Source organism: Poecilia latipinna, unplaced genomic scaffold (assembly GCF_001443285.1).
Source record: "Poecilia latipinna isolate Pla-1442-1.1 unplaced genomic scaffold, P_latipinna-1.0 Scaffold215, whole genome shotgun sequence".
NCBI lineage: Eukaryota > Metazoa > Chordata > Actinopteri > Cyprinodontiformes > Poeciliidae > Poecilia > Poecilia latipinna.
The window spans coordinates 151,615-171,282 of NW_015112831.1; the positions used below are offsets into that span (position 1 = coordinate 151,615).

Here is a 19,668-nt window from a genome sequence, read left to right on the forward strand (position 1 = left end):
TTTAACGTCCCTTTCTTGTCCCCGTACGAGTTCCCCGTTCTACAGTAAAGTCAGAAAACTCCACAGTTCATACCGTGGCATCAGGAGTTGGGCTGGGACTGAATCAGAACACCAACCCACATCAAGATGGACCGATTTGTCTGCTACGCCACAGAGCCATTTGGTCTGTCGGCGTCTTGGAGCTAATGCGCCCAAAGGCAATTTTGATTCAAAATAATTAGCTGTGAACAAATCCCACTGCGCTGCAATAAAGGCCCCTCAACCCCTACAGCCCCCCCCAAGTTCAAAACCCAAACTGTCTGGGTTCTTCAAAGGCCCCCTCTATTATCATTCCAGGGCGCTGGCTCGAACCGGGGAACAACGAAAATAACAAAAAAAGTCATTTGGCATCCAAACATCTCACGCATGTCTTGTGTGCACGCTGTGGCTTTAATAGGTTCTGGATCGCCCGCTGAGAACCAGATTCCTTCCTCCCCCGCTCCCCCCAAAAAAATAACCAACTACTAAAGTTAGACGATGTGTTTCAATCGGCCGTCTTTGAAAAAAACGAGCCAGAGCAGATGGAATTCCCCCTCGCTCGTCGTTTCATGTGGAAATGCAGGGAAGCTGCTGTAAACACGTGGAAGGAGCCAGCGAGCGCCTTCGTCCCGAGAAGGGTTTGAGTTACGACGCGAGAAGCAACGGCTCCGGTGAAGTCGTTGCCCCCTTTCTTCCATATAAAACGGCTGGACAACAGTCAGATTGAGCAAGGAACATTTTACCACACATTGTGAACTAGATTAAGGTCTGAGCTTTGACTGGGCCACTCCAACGCATGGAAAAGGCCCCACGAGGAACGATCCAGAATCGGCACATTTCTTCGGATATTACAACAAGAAACCAGCGATCGGCCCTGAAATGTGTGTGTGGTGATGGACTCTGACCTGAACTTTCAGAGTCACATAAAGTCAGCTACAAAGCCGGCCTTCTAACACCTGGAGAACATGTTTAGGATTAAATAACTAATGTTCCAGTGAGATCTAGAAAAACTCACCTATATGCTCATCTTTAGTCACACTGGTTGCTGCAACAGTATCTTGGGGAAAATGAAACATGAGGAACATAAGTGAAATAATCCACCAATGAAACAATCCCGTTGATATGTGTAAAATATTAAGGAATTACTGACTTAAAGCAAATATGCTATCTCACTGAAAAGCTGCTTGTAAGTTCGTTTTGTCTTACTTTAACTGTAGGTGTTTGCACTAGACCGTGCACACACACACACACACAAAAAAAAAACGGTCACATTTTCTGTTTTTGCTGCACAAGCACGCAAACCATGAATTTTAGCATAATGGAGCAATCTGTTGGCTTGTCATCCAAGTGCTGCAACATGGACCACTGCATCTTTTTAGCGGCTTAACCTGAACTTGGGTTCTGCGCGCCTGCAGACGTCCACACAAATATTGAAATGCGACCCCCTTCAATAACCTGACTCAGCAAAGTTTGAGATATGGTTTATTTGGTGGTTACCGGATTTTAGCTCAATAGAAGGAATTCCTGAAAAGGATTTGCATGGAGTGAAAATCCTTTTCACTCCATGCAAGTGAAAAGGATTTATGAGCAATTTCATTTCTGTGTGAACAAAAGCCACTTCGGTGTGACCTATTTTGGAGGAAAACATGCAGGTGAGTGTGAATGTGCAGGGAGTGGGGGCCGGGGATGCGAACAGGTTATGGCCTGTCCTGCATTTTAAGGGCTGAGTCTAAGCTGTAGGAATGCGTCTCCATGTGGAGCGTGAAATCCTGGCAACGCAATCTGCCCTGGCGTCCCCCAAACATTGACCCGGCGAGGGCGAAAAGCTTCTGTCCTTGTGTGGTGAGGAACTCTGATGGGAGCTGACGCAGACAGGGTGTCTTTATGCGGGCAGGTTAAAGGGCGCAAGGCATTTAAAACATGTTTTTTAAAAAGACGTCATGTGGGTTGTTTTTTTTTCATGCAAGTTTCAATATTTTATGCTAAATTATCACTATAAACATTTAAGTTGGCTGTTTCCCAGTGTTTAATATAAGAGTATTTATAGTTCCAAAGTCAAGATGCTTATTCCTGTTAGGCCTGGACATAGAAAAATATGAAAAAAAAAAAAAATTCAACCTTGAAGATGGTTTTGTTGGGGTACTTTGGAGATGAAAGTATGGTATTTTCTGATCTTTTTTTGTTTTGGTGAAAATGTTTTAAAATTAAATATAAATTAATTTTATATTTAAATATAAATTTAAGTGTGTAAATAAATTTAATTTATCTTCGCAGATAAATTATTTTATTTATTTTATTTATTAATTATTTTATTTTATTTTAGTTATATTTTATATATAACTATTTATGAAAATGTTTTAAAATTAAACAAAGTTAAAAAAAATGCTATATTTTGAATTTTTAACAAGCGTTGCACAAGAATTATGTATGTAAGAATTATTTTAGACATTGTGATCACGCCAAAAATGTGAAAATATAGCTACCTTTTTGATTAATCTGGTACAGTAAATCATATTATTAAGTCGCAAATTTCTTAACTGATAACTTTAAAATACTGGGAAAAAAAGGTTCAATCTCTAAATTTGGGTTAAAAATTAAAAAAAAAAAACACACGGAAGAAACGTCGACATTTTTACTCGCATTTGTGACTCTGCATTATTGCACGCAGTACGAGAGTGCGTAACTTCGAGCTAAGCAACCCTCAATGGGAGCAGTGCTGCCAGGTGAGAAATGTAGGATTATCGTACCAGAGCAGAGACATAAAATTATCGTATTTTGAGGGAAATTGTCGTATATCCGACATGACTAAACTAACAAGTCTATTGATGCGCTATAGTCACAGGCACTCACAGCTTTGTGGCGTCAGTACGGAATGGATTCGTCAGCAGCCCCACAGTTGCGTTAGACTAAAGCGTTCGTATCTTTTTCCCTTTTTTTCCTCTTCGTCGCTCATGCGGACTATTCAGCCAATCACGGCCGTTGTTCTGAGGCAAACGCATGTACGTCACTCGTAGCTCGATTACATGGAAAATCCATTGGCAGGAAACTCCAGCCAATCGAGCTTTTGTTTCCGGAAATAGATGCCTTCTGGGTTCACAAAAAACTCCGGCAGACACCACGCATTTACGGAATGGTCAAATTATTGTATATTTGCGCTTTTTTGGGATTGTTGATCGTGTGTCGTACGGAGGGCAACATTATTGTACAAATATAATTATTGTACAGGTGGCAACACTGAACAAGAGAGAGGTTGGTTTGGTCACAATGCAATTAATCTACATTAACTAATATTAACACGTTAGATTAATCATATTTGTTAACGCGTTTACGTCAACAGCTCAACTTTCTACCTTTAACAGGCAACAATAGACTTGAGTCTTGTTCGCTCCATACGATTTTATCAGAAACATGGAAGACAAAATAAACAATAAAATAATTGTATTTAAGTTGATTTTGAGCTCTCTGCTAAAAGTCAGAGAGCTAAAAATCTGTCTATGTTTAAAATTCATTGATAAATGAGTTTTTAGATCCATCAGTCTTGATTTTTGCAGTTTTTTTTAAAACAAATTCCAACTTCAGGTGATTAGCTAAACAGCCTTCAGATCCACTAATGTTTCCTTCCTTTCATTCAGACCAGCCTGAACAACAAAATGACTGCCGACTGTCATCAATATGCTGTGAGTGTGTAAGTCTTTCAGCAGATCTTTCAGTCAGACGGAGGGAAATCCTTCAAGGAGACAGTCTTTTGTCGTGGAGGTGCAAACTTCCTCGACCTCAGCTGCTTCAGAGTCGACCTCTCACCCCGCTGGGTGACCTGGGCTGCTGCCGTGGAGTCAGTGCTGGGATTTAAGAGCATCAAGCCGGGACCTGATGGGTCGGAGAAATGAATCATCCACATGCGGCAGGAGGAATGCCGCAGTCCAGACGGCCTGGAGTTTCCCCCCAGTGGGAGTTCAGGAATTCTGGCACCTGTGAAAATCTCTCTTTTTAGGTCAGGCATCAGGCCAGCTGCCTATGTCTGCAGGCGTTCAAAGGATCCCTCAAAATTTATAACAAGTTGGTTTTCAAAGCAAATCGGTAAACCAGCGGTGTTCAAACTTTTTGTCACGCGGGCCAGAAATATTTCTCAACCCACTAAATAATTATTTTTTTTTCCACTACTGAACAATAAGCTAAGCATACAATATCTGATTAATCAAGGAAGGAAGTCAGATGTTTTAATGATTTTTTTTTGTAGAAAAGGGAAGCTTATGATAGAGTATTAGCCACGCTAAAAAAAAAAAAAATGAGACTAAAGTTATAAAATTAAGAGAATATTAGGATAATAAAGACAAAATAAGGCAAGAGTAAAGTCATCTTACGACTTTATTGTCATATTATTATGACTTCATTGTCGTAATAAAATGACTTTTGTCTTTTACAATTTCATAGTCGTCATATCATGACCGTCGTCATTTTTGACTCTATTCTGGTTATTTTACTTTTAGATTTTTTTTTATTATTGTGGTCCCAATACAAAGTAGATTGTAGATTGTTTTTAAGAAAAACGTGTACGGTTTGCAAATTCTTTTGGGTTCTGACAGAAAAAAATGAAGATAACAATCCAGCGTTTTCTCAGCAGTCAGAACTAGATTTGCATCACTCTTTGTTTAAAGGAAAAACGCTGTAGAAGCTGTATGAAGCGAGGCTGAATAAATTAAATGTGAGCAGATTTGGATTCTCAGACAAGGCAGTTGATAAATTAAATATTTTCCACTGTAGAACATCTTAATCTGTCGGTAAAACTTCTCTTCTATTGAAAGAAAAAAAAAGCCTCCATCTGCATCAAGCACCTGTTCTGGATGGGCCGCACGGAAACAGCAAAGTGGCGGCAAATGGCCCTCGCGCCACACTTTGGACATCCCCTGCGGTAAACGGTAAAAAGCAGAGAAATTCTCCGGCTTTGCCGTGTTTTCACAAAACCTTTAAAGACAAAAGGAAGCGTTAGGCCCACCCTGCCCCGCTGCGGCCAGCCTTTCTTTCTTAAGAACCGTTTAAACCAGAGAGTTTGGACTTCACAAGCTGATCAAGCTGGACCCGTCTGATGTGCTTGCACAGTCAAATCCCTGTCATCGGCGCCTTTTAGCGACGACCCGAGTCCCGGTGTCACGTTTCATAACTTCTGTGGGCAAAAAAGCTTTGAAGTGGGGATGGCTGTGAACATCAACACAGAGGGATTCTCCACTCCGGTCCGGTATATTCTGAACGCCTTAGATGAGTTCCTGCACTGAAAAAAAAACAAAAACCGCTGATTCAACTGTTTGCAGAGGCTGTTATTAAATTTATGTGCGTTGAACCGGGGAAACGTCTAAAACGTGGCAGAATCAGGTCCACGAGGACTAACTTTAAGACACCAGAATTTCCTTCTAGATCAGCTAAACTTAAGCTGCGTCCGGAATCGTCTGCTCCGAAGGTCAGCGTTGGATCTGACTGCGTCACGCTCGTCCAACGCTGAAGTTTCCCCACTCAAAAATGCACAAAACTTACTATTTGAAAATGATATTATCATACTATGTAGCTCCATTTGCATGGAAATGTAGCTTCTCCTCTGTTCAGATTTCTTCTGGCTCTGGGCTTTTGCCTCCTTTTTCCACAGTCTGTCCACACAACAGCAAGAAGTTTCAGCGTGTTTCCTGGACAGAACCATGGGGGATTTGGTTATATTTGCAATATATAACCAATGACGGTGACTTTTTATTACTCGCTGTGTAGATCACGGACTATAATCTGACATTAATGAAGGCCGAGGCAGCTGTTTAGTACAAGTAAAAAGATTTTTGACAATTTTTGAGAAAAATCTGCAATAAACTCTCAATTATGTATTAGTACAAAAAAGTTTGGGGTGAATTTGCACGATAATTCTCAAGAAACTGGAGGGATTGGTTGATACAATTTGGCAATAAGCAGATGTTATTGATAACATAACATTTAAGCACACTTAGTGTTTCATCTAGAAACTAGACGGCCACATAAAAAGCTTTAGCAGTCAGGTAGCCTGATGTGGTGCTAGCAACACAGTCCTGACCTCAAACCTACTGAACACATGTGGGTTCAGTTTGGAAGAACCGTTCGCGCCATAAACAGGAACGAAACCACTTGACTTCACTGACTGAAGATAAATGCTGGTTGCTGTCCAACATCAGTACGTGACCAAGCAGGTGACCACAAGCCTCCTCAGTCAGTTTTTTGTGCTAAGTTTATGTAGAAAAAGGCTGGAGAGAGAGAGAGAAGGAGAGAAGGACGCCCAAATCGAGTTTTTCACTTGCACCCGGTTCTCTTTATTCAATACTTTTTCGTCCCGTAGTTTCCCTGGCGCTGGAGACTACGGGAAAGAGTTGACACTTCCAGCCAGTTCAGACACCGGCGGTAAGTCAAGCGACGGCAATCGATGACCCGACCTTCAATGCCACATAGTCCGTATTGAAATCTGCGTGAAGCCGATCAATTCTCTCATCTAACCTCAGACGTTCTGATTCTGCCGCATCGCTGTGTCGAAGACCCGAGCGGCCGAGGAGGAGGTCAATGACCTCTGCGTTGCTCTGGCTCCCGTAAACCCCTGCATTATTCCTGAGCCTGCTGCTTAAAATACATGTTGACAAACACGGGAGCCCTGCAATTAAAAGGCCTCCGTCTCCGAGACTCAGTGACGGCTGCTGACGGAGGTCGGGGATTTTGTTTTTGTCCTTGCAGCATTGAACCCATAATTACCTCGCGGTCATGGAGCCATCTCTCGCCTGCGAGGGCGTCAGAAATAGCTTTTCTCTCCTCCAGAAAAGCTGCAGATCCTCACGAAGGCACAGGGGTGAAACTTCTTTTTTATTTTTCCCTGACACTTTATTTGGAATATAAACAGGAAGTTGAGGCTGAAGGGAAGAACGATTGCTAAATCCTCTTAATCGCAGCCTTGTTGTTGTTTACACTCTTCTGGTCTTGAACATTAGTAGCTAGATGGAGACCAGGAGGAACTGATTTGGGTTTTGTTTGAGTCACATTAAAAATTCATTGACTCTATGACATTGATTGGCATAACACATTTTAGTGCTTACAGTTGCTCCAGTAGCTGAAGAAATGCACAGTTCCCGACCGAAAACAACCAATCAGAGCCAGGGGAGAGGGACTTAGTGCTGTCAATCATACTCATGTACGTGTTGCTGAATGTGCTAATGGTGGAAACAACTCACCGCTCCAGGAAAACTGTTCATCTCCCGTCATCGTTTGCTATGCTAACCAGCCTTGTGATAGTGATTGTGAAGCGATTGCCCGTTGTAATTTGAAACAACAACTTACCAGACTTTCCACAGATTCTCAAATGGATTTCAGGTCTGGGCTTTGACTGGGCCGCTTTTACACGCGAATAGAATTTAATCTAAAACAGCTGACTGTCGCAGCCTTCAACATCTCCTGGGATTTGCCCTCTGTTCCCATCAACTCTTACCGGGTTTCACGACCTTCTCGCTTAAGAAAAGCATCTCTACACCATGACGGTGCCACCACCATGTTTCTTTCTGGGGCAAATATGTATTCACAAGTGTTTGCCATGTTTGCCGAAAGATGTCAACAGATTGTTGCACCTGAGACGTGGCTCTCTGCAGCTCCTCAAAAGACACAAGTTCCGCGACAGCTAGTTCTGCAGTCGTCTCCTTCTCGGCGTTTTCATTTCTGAACTCTGTTTTGCTAGGTGGTGGTAAACATTAGGACATCGCTTTATAAACTAAACCTTCTGTAAACTTCTCCCTATAGTTCTCTCCCTGACCCGCCTGCCGTGTTTCTTTGTCTTCACGATGCTGTTTGCTCACCAACATCTGAGGCCTTTGTGTAGCATAAAGCTCCAAACTGATCTACCAGTCGGTCGGTCACAGACGTAAGGAGCAGCCCAGCCCTCATGCCGTCCTTTTGTCCTGAGGCTGTTTTAGAGATTTAGAGAGAGAAAAAAAGAGGAATGCAGATGTCTAAAGACATACACACACACACACACACACACACACACACTTCCAGACTCAGTCGCATTTCACCGATTCTCCTGACTCGTGATAATATTTGAACAGGCCTGGGAGTGGTTTCTGTGTTGGTTTAGGCAGTTTTTGACAGTCCAGCAGGACCAGATGTGAGCTTCGCGTCAGATGACACAACAAACCCTGATGGGAACAGCTGCGCCGCTCCGCGAGTTTGCTTTAAACTTCTCGGCTAACACAAAGACTAACACCAACTCAAACCACCAGACGAAAGACGTTTTCTGTCCAGACAATAAGACGGAGCGAAAACGTTTTCCAACTCGTACCGTTTTCTACGACATTGTTTATGATCCAAATGCACCTCAACGCGTCTTCCTCCTACTGCGGTGTGGACGTACCAAGACACTGAAAACCCAGTCCGAATGTTTCCTGTGTTTACGCTGCAGAGAGGCTCTGCTGCTATTTCAGTATCCTGCCGTGAAACAATGATCCTTGCATACAGACAAAGACAAGGGATGTTTTTTTTTTGTTTGTTTTATTCCTCCTCCCGCTTTTACCACATTTTCCTGAAAACTGAGACGAAACAACGCAGCTTTGTGTCGCTTTATTTTTACTCAAGCCACCGTGTAATTTTCTGGCCTGGAGAGAAGTGACATGCTCTGGTTATAGATGTGAACATGGGTGGGCTGAGGGAGGAAAAACATTTAGTCACCAAGTAATCAGATTTTATGTTCCACGTGTCAAATAAACCCATCATAGATTACCCTGAGATGAAGCTCAACGCGGTTCATAAAAATCATATTTACCTGAATATGCTTATCAAAAATATGCATTTCCACCTTATACTACATATATTTAGTATATTAGATGTAGGAGATTGAGGAACACATAAAGGAAAAGCATACAAGAAAAACTGTTATAAAAGTTTTGTTTAAAAAAAAAAAAAAAAAGATAAATGAGGTTAGATTTGAAACACCAAACTCAAGGTGTCCATACACAACATAATATCCACTCAAGATTAAAATAATGACAGGAAAGCCTCCATGGTTGGATTTTACTTCATGAACTGATTATTTGTGTGTCTGTTTATTCATGGAGGAGGAGGAAGTCAGGAGAAATGTCTGAGAATCCTAACCTGGATACCTAATAAACCGGTACCATGCCCAGGGATTTAAACACACTACGTTTGTAATTAACCACGCAGCATCAGCAAATGACACACAACAATGGTCACAATAGCCAGATAAATACCACTTCTGCTCTGATTCTGACCGGTGTTGCCACTCTGGTTCTCGTTAGCAAGTCCCTTCCAACAGCTACATCACCAAAGTAGCCAATCTTAAATGATCAAACACCACTGTAATCGTTTGTCTTGTTTTTTCCCCCCCATATATTCAGTTCATGTTTTATTTGTGAGGGTTTAACTGCATGGTGCTAAATAATGTAGCTTTCAAAAAATTACACTACATAAAAAAAACACTCTACAATCCTGAGTGCGGTTACATTTCTTACAACAGGTTGTTTGGCCCTTAAAAGTCTCTTTAAGATATAATCATACTATTTGGAGCAACCAAATTTCGGTTAAATTATTGTTTCCTGCGTTTCCTTTAGGAAAAGTGCTGAATCCATTTTTTTTTGTTGCTAATAAGTTGCTACATATAATCAACAAATTCCTGTTGACTTTAAAAAAAAATAAAATAAATTTAAAGATCATTTACTATATCTGTGCTTTGGACAGACGTAGCGAATCATCCATTTAAGGATCTCGTTTCCTGTTTTTACATGACGTGTGGCTATAATTATTTCACTGCCTTCCAGAAAATGTTTTGGTTGCCGTTTCGTCAGGTTTCCTTAAAGCGACTGGCAGCTGGATGGAGTCTTTACGAGTTTTTCCGGCTGCACCACAGTCGTTATCGGGCTGAAGTCTGCTCAGCTCACACAAAACCACAGAGGCTGCGAATCAGGTCCCGCTGCCTCGCCGCGGCATCTGATGGTTGTTTGTGAGGATTTATTACCTGTTCAAAATGGCTGGTTGTATGCATACTGCTAATGCTCAGGAGAATGTGAGCAGTAATCAATGTACAGCTGCAGTGTGGGATCTGCCTGTGTTGTCGGAGCCACAATAATTATAGGTGACACAACCTGAGTGTTTATGGATGTAGCCATAATGCAAAATGAGCCTTGCTTTTATTAGTTTGGTTGGGCAGTGAGGCTTACAGTGGACTATTTGAGTTTAGATGCGTATCACAGTCTTACATTCTCTTTGGGTTGAAGAGATTCATGATAACCCTTTCTCATCATTTCCGTTTAAGCGATAAACTGAGAAGTTGCCTGGTAACTGGAGTGGGACTCTTTCCAGCTTGTTCTGCATCAGCCCTGCTGGTGGGAAACTCAAGCAGCAACAGCCTTAGATGCTGCAGATGTCTACATATTCACTACAGCAGAGAGAGTAGGTTTTGTTGGGACTAGTAGCTTTTATTTGAAAGTAGTCTGACAGGAAAGAGTGTAATGAGAGACAGAAGACATTCAGCAAATGTTGCCAGGCCTGGAATCGAACCTGTGACCACCGGCACAAGGACAAAGGCTTCAATTTGTGGGTCATGCTTTGCCACTGCGCCACCACAGCAACCCAGAGAGTGGGACATTTTGAGCAAAAAACAGGAAGTCAGGATTTGCTCAGTTTTATCTTTCAGGCATTCTCTGTTATGGACTCAGTAATGCTAGGTTTGCTAACTGTGCTAATCGCTAGTAAGACGCCGAGCCAGTTTCACACGTCAACTCTTGGATCTATTTTTTCTTGTACTGAAACATTATTAAAACCCTGTTTTGGGGGTGTAATATCACCTCTGCTCTTAATGTAAATAACCAACAACCACTAATGACAGAAAGACAGGAATGTTTTTATGCTTTTCTCATAAACAGTTTGTAGAGCAACCAGTCTATACAGAAACCACAGCTCAGGAATCTGTCACAAAATTCTGATTGTTGCATCTCTAGTTTGTTTACACCCAAAGTCTATATTTCTAGGTATATATCTTCTGATTTATGACAGTAGAATAAATTTCAGTGGCAGTCGGTGGGATGTGACTTTTTGTTTCCCTTCTTAGCCGGTCATAGCGATGAGCTGAACACATTTTACAATAGGAAAGCTGGGAAAAAACAAACAATCACTCTTAGCTCTATTGGTCCAGATTCTTCAGCTTGTTTTATTGTTTTGGTTTCTAGGAAAAAAAACACAAAACACCAACATTTCAGTCTGACCATTAAATCATCGCCCAAACAGAGGAATCTGTCTCTGCACCTTCCTTCTGGGTCTCAATGTACCACACAGAGGACACGCAGGGGACACGGCAGCTCGGAGAACAAGCGCGGCCTTGTTGAACGTTCGCACTCCCACCTCGCTGGCGTCCAGTCTTCCAGAAAGAGAGAGAGAGAGAAGCTGGATCATATAACTGAATTTTTCTCATGGATTTTTGTGGTCAAGCAAAAAGTCTACTCTGGCAGCAGGCCCGTGTATTTCAATTCATAAATAAAGCTGGATCCTCAAATGCTTCCTCCTCGTGCTGCATGCTGGAGAAAAGCTCCACCCTCTCACCACATAAAACTCCAGAGGTTGGCTGCCAACCCTTTGCCTGGTGAGATTATAGCTTTAACTCACTTGCTTAATTGGAATCCCATTATCAATAAAAGATTGGACACAAAATGTGTCTGCTAATGCAATTCGCACAATGAATCAGCTGAATTGGGAAAATCGGGTTCGAACAAGGTCGCCGTCACTGACGATGCATAAAGAAAATCCCAAACTGAACAACTGTTGTTGAGTCTTCACCCAAGTAATGTGGCGAATTATCAATAACGTCTTCACGGAACAACTTTAGTTAGTAGCTTCCACATTGTTAGAAAAACAGACTTCTATAAAAATGAGTTGAGCCAACTCACATTCGGTTTTTGAAGGTAGTACAGAACCTGTAGGTGACAGATGTAAAAAAAAACCCTGGTTGGTGGAAGGCAAACAGCTAGACAAGTTGACCCAGTTGGGGTCAAAACCTGAAAATGTTTCCATGCGTGAGATATCAATGGATATTACACAGTCGCACATTCACACAAGACAGTTGTTCTCTGGTATTCTGCTGTATTGCCCTCGCTGAACTACAGCTATGCTACCACTCAAAGTTACGATTGTTGAGTTCGGCAATAACGTCAGTCTGTCCGATCAGCAGGAGAGTCGTTACTCCGCCCTAAAGGCCCGGGTCTACCTTACTGCGCCAGATGTCTTTGAGAGAATTTATACGCCAATAACTCCCCCCACTGCCTTTGCTCAAGTCTCACTGCATTCCCTGCTGTCCTGGTTTTAAACAGTGAATGCTGCTACAGAAGAACACTCCTCTCCAGATGGAGAGAAAGCCAGATTTTCTATCACGATGTCAGACACTGCAGGTACAACCAGGCGCCACTCCACCAAGAGTGGAATAAGCCTTTACGGTTCAGCGTCAGAGTCTCGTTTGTACCACAGCATCAAAAATGGTTATGCTCCTGTAACTTCTCGCTGTCTGAAGATGGCCTGAATCACATCATCCAGTGAAATGGCGGGTAAGTTTTTGTGACGGCGGTATCTCAAATGCAAGAAAAACGGAGGAAACCAAGGTAAAGTACCAAATGTGTTGTTACAGGCCTCAAGTTCCAATGTGAAAAAGAAATGTTGGCATTAGCGATGCCTATTTGAAACTATCTACAGAGATTTAGTTTGTTTTAGAGTCAAGACTTTTTGGGTTGTTGGTTAACGGCCTCTCCAGATAGATTGGGGAACAGGACCACTGACACAAGCTAGTAAACCAACCATTTAGGTCCAGTATTTCCTCTTAAGAAGGACTATTTTCCAGGTTGGTGTATTTGCATTGGTGATTTTCAAATGCAAAGATTGAACTGGAGGTCGATGAAGACAATTCCCAGGATTCATGCAACCACATTTAACAATCCGACAACTGGAGGAGATGAGCACTGGATCTAAATCCAGGTCAACTCTTTCAGAAGACTCAAACAAACCCAAAACCTCTCCAAGCAGATGGCCGAAACAAAGGGTCAAAAAACCTTTCCTTCTGGGCGTGTTCTGAGAATAAATCAAGAAACGGGTCTCCAACGGATCTGCAAGATCTCATGACATGGAAGCCACAAAACTATTTATGTCACTGTTCATTTTCTCTTCTGTCTTCATTTGCACTAAATTAGAGTTTAAAAGACTCACGCAATGCCGCTCTCTGCAGCTAAGACTTCACGGGCAATGAACTCCATGACATTCCTCTCCTTGCATGTCACCTCACAGCTTAGTTGCGCCATTGTACCCAGCATGCCTTTCTCCCCCACTACTGCCAAGCTGGCGCTTTACGCGAAGATCTGGAGGAAATGACAGCAAGGATGAAAGAAAACTAAATGGACTGAAGCGAGCTAAATGAACAAGAACAGAAAAAGAAAGCAACCCAGCAAACAGCAACACCATCTGCCTTCAGTTACCATCGCACGACAGAACACGTGTGGATGGCATTGCCAATGCATGGCTGTTTTTTTTTTTTTTTTTTTTTTCCATGTGCGGGCCAGACCTAGCTGCTTTGTGCAACACTCAGGAACTGCAGAAAGGCTGGCGGAGTGCAGCGGGGGAATCCCATCAAACACCTTCGCCTGCTTTCCCTTCCTGTAACAGTTTAACCCGCACTAAACGGAGCGTGTGCAGAAGGCCGCGCAAGCTGCAATTACAGCGCTGATTACAGATCAGCTCCACCGTCAGGATTTTCTTTTTCTATTCCAGAGGGAATAACTTTGCACAAGAGGGCGGAGGAGGTTCTGCAGAGAAATTGGGAAGCCCCCGAGAGAGATCAAGTAAGAGGAAATATGAACCGTAGTTTCACAATGACCGCACATACCGATGCAAATTTCTCATGTTAATTTATTTGCCTTTACTGGTAAAACCTCCTGTGGCTTTCCGCGCTGCTCAAAAGCAGTGCAAGAGTGACATCTGCTGGCGACGATTTACCATACAGTGTTTTGGAAACAGTCTTTTTGCTTGCCGACCTGAAATATAGTTTATTTTTAATTATTTAAAAAAATGTTTTTTTAATGCATGACTGCAATCTGGTATAGTTAACTTAAACATTTTTACATCAGTTAAGTAGTTTTAGAGCCTAACTTAAAACCCAAATATTATTCTGAAGAATATGAAGCTGAAAATGAAGTTCAAATTATAAAAAGGTGGCTTTTCTTGTCATTTAAATTTCAGAAATGTGAGTATTTGCTATATCAAGTGAGGACTGAAGATGATGATCTCAATGCAGGAAAATTGAAATTATGATGAAAAGGTTAGGGCAATAATAGCATATTTCTTTGTGATTATTTGGAAAAACGGGATCTTTCATAGATGTAGAAAGAAACAAAAGGTGCAAAAATGCTGGTCAGAACTGGAGCAGAAATTACGTATTCCTCAATGTTGGCAGAATTTTTGTATTTCAGACTATAGTTTTGTCTGAAGCGTCATTCAAGACGGACTGAAGTCACCAAAAAGGAGCTTTTAAATGTATCCACAGTGTGCCAGTTAAGTCTCCAAACTTGATAATTGAACACTTCTTATGACTTTTTCCTACATATTACCGAATCAGTTTTCAAGATGTCAATTCAAACTGGAGCTAAGGACGCCTTTGTGTAATGAACTGTTTTTCATAATTAACCCAATCAAAGAAACACATAAGCTACATCAACTGCTTACAGAAACAAAAAAACAAAACAAAAGTTTTTATTGTTAAACTTTTATTCAAAGAAATGAAGAGCAGAAGCTGCCTGGATTAGAGTGAAAATGCTACAAGCCATAAATAGCGATCAGGAAACAAACAAAAAAAAAAAAAAAAAAAAGGGATTTCCAAATAAACGCATCCGTTTTTAAGGAGATTATAAAAAAAATATTTAAGTGTGTCAATAGTCCGTGAAGTTCATCACAAGCCCTAGAAAAACAATGAGAAGTACATGAAAATGCAGGTGAAACAATGGTCAACTTTTTCTAGCAAGAAGTGATTTTTGTAGCTTTGAATCAGATGCTTGAAATTTTGGAGAAAGGTTTTAAAAAACCCCAACTAAAGTAGACAAAGTCTCTCCGCTGTGTACAGCCATCCTAACCCCCGTGGCATCCCCCTCACTTTGTCCTTTTTATTGCCTTTCAGCATGCATACAGTCTGCTGCTGCCTCAGCCGCAGGTCAGCAGCACATTTAGGAGGTTCCTAAAGTAAACATTCATAAAAACAGCAAAAAAACAAAAAACAACAACAACAAAAAAAACCTGAATACACTGGAACAGAAAATGACTGCAACATAATCCATGTCCAAGCAGTACGAACACACACACCATGTACTACGTTTGGAGTGAATAACATATTTTTATCTCCCTGTTCCCCCCCAAAAAAGTCTGAATGTGCTTATGGTGAAGATTTCAGTAAAATATATACACTGCAGCTCAAACTTGTGTGATGACTCAGCATTGTACATTAAAGGAGTTCCTGCCTCATAACCTCCTGTGTGTGTGTGTGTGTGTGTGTGTTTTTTTAATCCAAGGCTTAATACATTTTATTGCACGTGGTTCACTTTAAGTTGCACAAGTGCTGCTTTCATGGTTTTTGATTTAGTTTTTTATTTTACTCGATTTTTGTCTTTACCGGAACACGGTAAGCGAAACTTTAATCAGTAAAGCATTACGTCGTAAACTGGGAAGGGAGTTGCGGCCACAGATGTTCGGAGAGTTGCTCAGACTTCAAACTGTAGTTTTGAACGTCTTTGGTCGTTGCTGCATTCATATCAAGTCAAATCGCCACACACCAAAGTCCAGATCCACATTAATCATCCAGAGGTTTAATTTGAACTGAACTTAACCTGTGAAGCTGTTCCCATTTTAAACATCAGCATTTGTCGCTATGATGGAGCTAAATAGATTTGACGTTTTAAGGATTAAAACTAGCCTACCAGCAGAATGCTGAATGGTGTGTGTGCAGAAAAAAATGACCCATTTGTAGAGTAAAATTTACAGACCAAAGCTTGTTAGAATTCAAAGCAAAAACAAAACAAAACTATTTTTGAAAAACAATGCATAGCATAAACAGCGAATCAAAATTCGTCTGTACTGCACTCCATACCTACGCCGCACGTAAAAACACGTGTGAGGAACGTTTTTGTTGTTGTTCCAGTTGGAGCCCGCTGCTCAGGTGGAGAGAGCCGAGGTAGAAGTCTCCTGCTTTTAACAGAGGAGGGAGGGGAGTACAGTGGGGTGCGTCTTGGGTTGGGGGTGGGAAGCTTTTGGACCCCTTCTTCTTAATACTGCCGCTCAGGACCACAGCTGCTCCATCTCCGGCTGACTCCACTGTGCTCTTATCGAACGAAGAACGGGAATCCCGGCGCCGGCTCTCTAGCTTTCCTCCTCGTCTTCCTCGCGGCTGGCCACCACTCTCTTCCTCAGGGCTTCGTCGGGGTAGCCCTGGCCCTCGGGAGACTCCCTCTGCCTTCTCCAGGCCCCGTCCTGGTCGTCTTCCTCCTCCTCATCGTCGTCCTCCTCGCCGTCAGCCTCCTGGTCCTCGTCCTGATTCTGGATTAGTCGGGACTGCTCCATTGACTGTTTCTCTGCAGAAACGCACACGCAACGTCAGGGAGGCTAAGAGCTAGCTACAAGCTAACGCTGCATGTGACAAAAGGTTTTAACCTTTTCTCACATGTATGTGAGAAAGTATGTGGTTTTTATGTTTGTGTTTTTATGATGCCAAATACATTGAACTCCTTGGTTGCTGAAATGTGATATAAATCAATAAACTTGACTGAAAAACACAGTTGGGTGCTGGTGGACTGCACTAGCGCCAAGCTCAGCAGGTCCTTTTCCTTCTTCTTCATAATTACGTATTATTTGATCATTTATCACTTGAAATCCTTAAAAATAAATATACATTAGAGTTTGTGGTTGAAACCAAAATCTGAAGCTATTCAGGAAGTATTAATACTTCTCCGAGTCACAGCATGATATAAATATTAATGCAAAACTCACTCTGGTAATAATCGGGTGAGGAAAATCGTCGTGAAGGAAAGACGTAATCTGCGATGAACACTAGCAACTGAAACGACAAAAGTATTAAGATTATGTAAATTATTCACGGCATGTTTGATCCGTAGCTTCTCCTGGAGTGACACAGCCGTACTCACCAGACCCAACGTCAGGCCAGCAAACAAGGTGACCAGGCCAAAGATGACATATGAACCCCAAACAGGAATCCCCAGCTGCTCCGTCATGTAGTTATGGCAACGCTGGGAAACAAAAAAACACGATTCTCACCTATTTTTGGCCTTGACATGATCTGAATATTCAAGATACACAAAGTATGTGAGCAGCACATTCATTTTTAGTATTCAGCAGCAGACATTTTGCTTGAAAAGCAATGTCATTTTTAAACTGTGGATGTTTTATCAACACTGAACAGGAAGTTTGATTTCATATCAGTGGGCTCTTAACACTATAAATAGTTAGGACGGGTTTTAACTCTCTCCGGTTTACAAGCTGAACAATGTGCAATCAAGGGGAATGAGCCCCACCTAGAGCAAGAAAAAGAAAACACTATTTTAAGTACAAAAGGTGGAAATGATTCCATCTTTTGCTGTCATATTCGCTATTTATTCCACACCAATCACCAGGAGCCACAATCCTCTCAAAATACAGTCTGCAAAAATCAACAAGTGTGTCATTTACTTACTCGGATGAACATGGAGAGCTTGAACAAAGCCGACATCGAGTTCATCCTGTCAAAAGAGGAGGCGAACGCAGCATGTAACTCGACACAGATCTGTCAGTCAGTCACAAAAAATATCTGCATGTTTGTGTGTTGCTTTTTCAAGCCCACCAGAAGACACCGAGAATAGAGTTAACGTCCGCTGACGTTTTCTGAGATTTCAAAAACACAGGAGGACCCAAACGTGTTTTTCATGGGAGATATTTTTTTTTTGTAGCCACTTACAAGAACGAGGACGGCCCGAACCACGAAGAAACGGGCTCCGTGTTTTTCCATTTCTGTTCGTCGACAAAGCTGAGGAAGTCTTCTTTGGTACGAGCGCCGTGGTACTTGCGGAAAATGCCGTCCTTGCAGCTGAAAAAAAATTAAAAAATCTCAATCTGTGGCAAAATTAACTGGAGCTCAGGTTTTTTTTTTATCAAACTCCTGATAAAAAAACAAAAACATTTTAATTTCTATTTATTTTACTAGTGTTATTTCTAATGTTTATAATAGCGGTTTCTGTGGCACAAAAGTCAAATAGAAAATACATTTTTACACTTTAAAGCTGTTTCTGCAACAGCAGGATGTTCTAAAAACTCTCTTATTTTTATTTAACTTCTAAAAGCAACATCACCAAATGGAGACCACAAATGAACAGACAATCACCTGTTAAAAATAACTCACAACAGTTTGTTTCTTTCTTTTAAATAATAATAAAGAGATTCTAACATATACCTCAGAGTGTATGCAACATTGAAACTATGTTTGCAGCAATTATCTTTAGGTACTGCTGAAGAAAAGAAAAAAAGACAAACACAAAAGCGGAAGCAATGGAAACCACAAACCATGCAGATACGTACTGGTATATTGTAGGAAGTGAAGTTATGATGAATCGCCCACTCAGACCTTACAGAGGAAAGAGAGTCAGCAGGAAGACCTTTTTTTTTTTGCAACCTCACATTAATGCATTAGCTTGTGTTAGATCTATCCCAGTAAAACACATTACAGATGATAGATTAAACCAGATAGTCGCAGTATGACTGAGCTAAATAGTGTTGTCCAGCTTGGGGTTGCTTACCAGGCTGCTCCGTCACATCCACCTTGGCGACGTTGATGCCCATGTCTTCCCCCCAGTCCGCGAACTCTTTCCACACCGACTGCAGCTGCTGGCATGCAGGACACCAGGGTGCGTAGCTGCGGGAGAAAAGGTTTAAGAGGCTTTCAATTTATTGTGCACGTCGTGCTGCTCGACATCATTAGCCCCCCAATTTAGCGTCCCCCCCCAAAAAGCTGGTTAGCAGTATATAATATTTGCTTAGAAAGCGTGACTTTTTCGTAGCGTTGTGTGACTAAATTAAGAAAGACATAAACTAATTTTAAGCTGGTTTAGCTGACGCGGGAACTCGGGTTTTTGTTCCAAACAGAAACTGCAAAATTAGCTGGTTAGCCTGTTAGCGGGACACTGACAACTCAATCATCCATTCTCCGGTCATTATCTTCTCCCAGTCCCCGTCCGTCACTTCCTTGAGGCTGTCGGGCTTGGCCGAGGCTGGCAGCGACGACCAAAATGTCAGGAGAAGGAGAAAAGGACATGTCCAGGACCGGAGACCCGCTCCCCCCAATAAAAACAACATGATTCCACTCATGCTGCTAGCTAGCCGACGACCCGTGTCCATTCCACAAGTCACTTCCGGTGTGCGCCTTCGCGGTAGCGGTAGTGACGTCAGAGTCAGCTGATAGCGAAACATATTTGTTGTGATTACCTTGTTCTTAAAATGTTTAAACAAACATCTTCTTTTGCCTGCCACTATTATTCAAAGTGGACAACAAAAACATAAATCCACCAAATTAATACCAATAAATGAAGGAGCAATTCTAACAAT

At 41.8% G+C, this 19,668-nt stretch overlaps 1 protein-coding gene across 1 annotated transcript; it reads right to left on the reverse strand.

Annotated features, from left to right (window-relative positions):
• Positions 1 to 15,588: 15,588 nt before the first annotated feature.
• tmx1 (thioredoxin-related transmembrane protein 1) lies at positions 15,589 to 19,487 on the reverse strand. The gene is made up of 8 exons (XM_015031694.1): positions 19,253 to 19,487; positions 18,864 to 18,979; positions 18,646 to 18,691; positions 18,029 to 18,157; positions 17,768 to 17,813; positions 17,223 to 17,324; positions 17,068 to 17,134; positions 15,589 to 16,652 (listed from the first exon to the last, which is right to left on the reverse strand). Exons 1-8 carry the CDS (start codon positions 19,459 to 19,461, stop codon positions 16,441 to 16,443), a joined length of 927 nt encoding a protein of 308 aa, XP_014887180.1. The 5' UTR covers positions 19,462 to 19,487; the 3' UTR covers positions 15,589 to 16,440.
• Positions 19,488 to 19,668: the final 181 nt, after the last annotated feature.

What these genes read in the sequence shown, in the direction of transcription:
- tmx1 (XM_015031694.1), bottom strand. Translation starts at nt 19,461, where the DNA reads ATGGACACGGGTCGTCGGCTAGCTAGCAGCATGAGTGGAATCATGTTG. An exon ending in TCACTTCCTACAATATACCA is followed by an intron (nt 18,158 to 18,645) that starts GTACGTATCTGC and finishes ATTTTTTTTCAG; the next exon opens with CTGCAAGGACGGCATTTTCC. An exon ending in TTCGGGCCGTCCTCGTTCTT is followed by an intron (nt 17,814 to 18,028) that starts GTAAGTGGCTAC and finishes CTCTTTTGACAG; the next exon opens with GATGAACTCGATGTCGGCTT.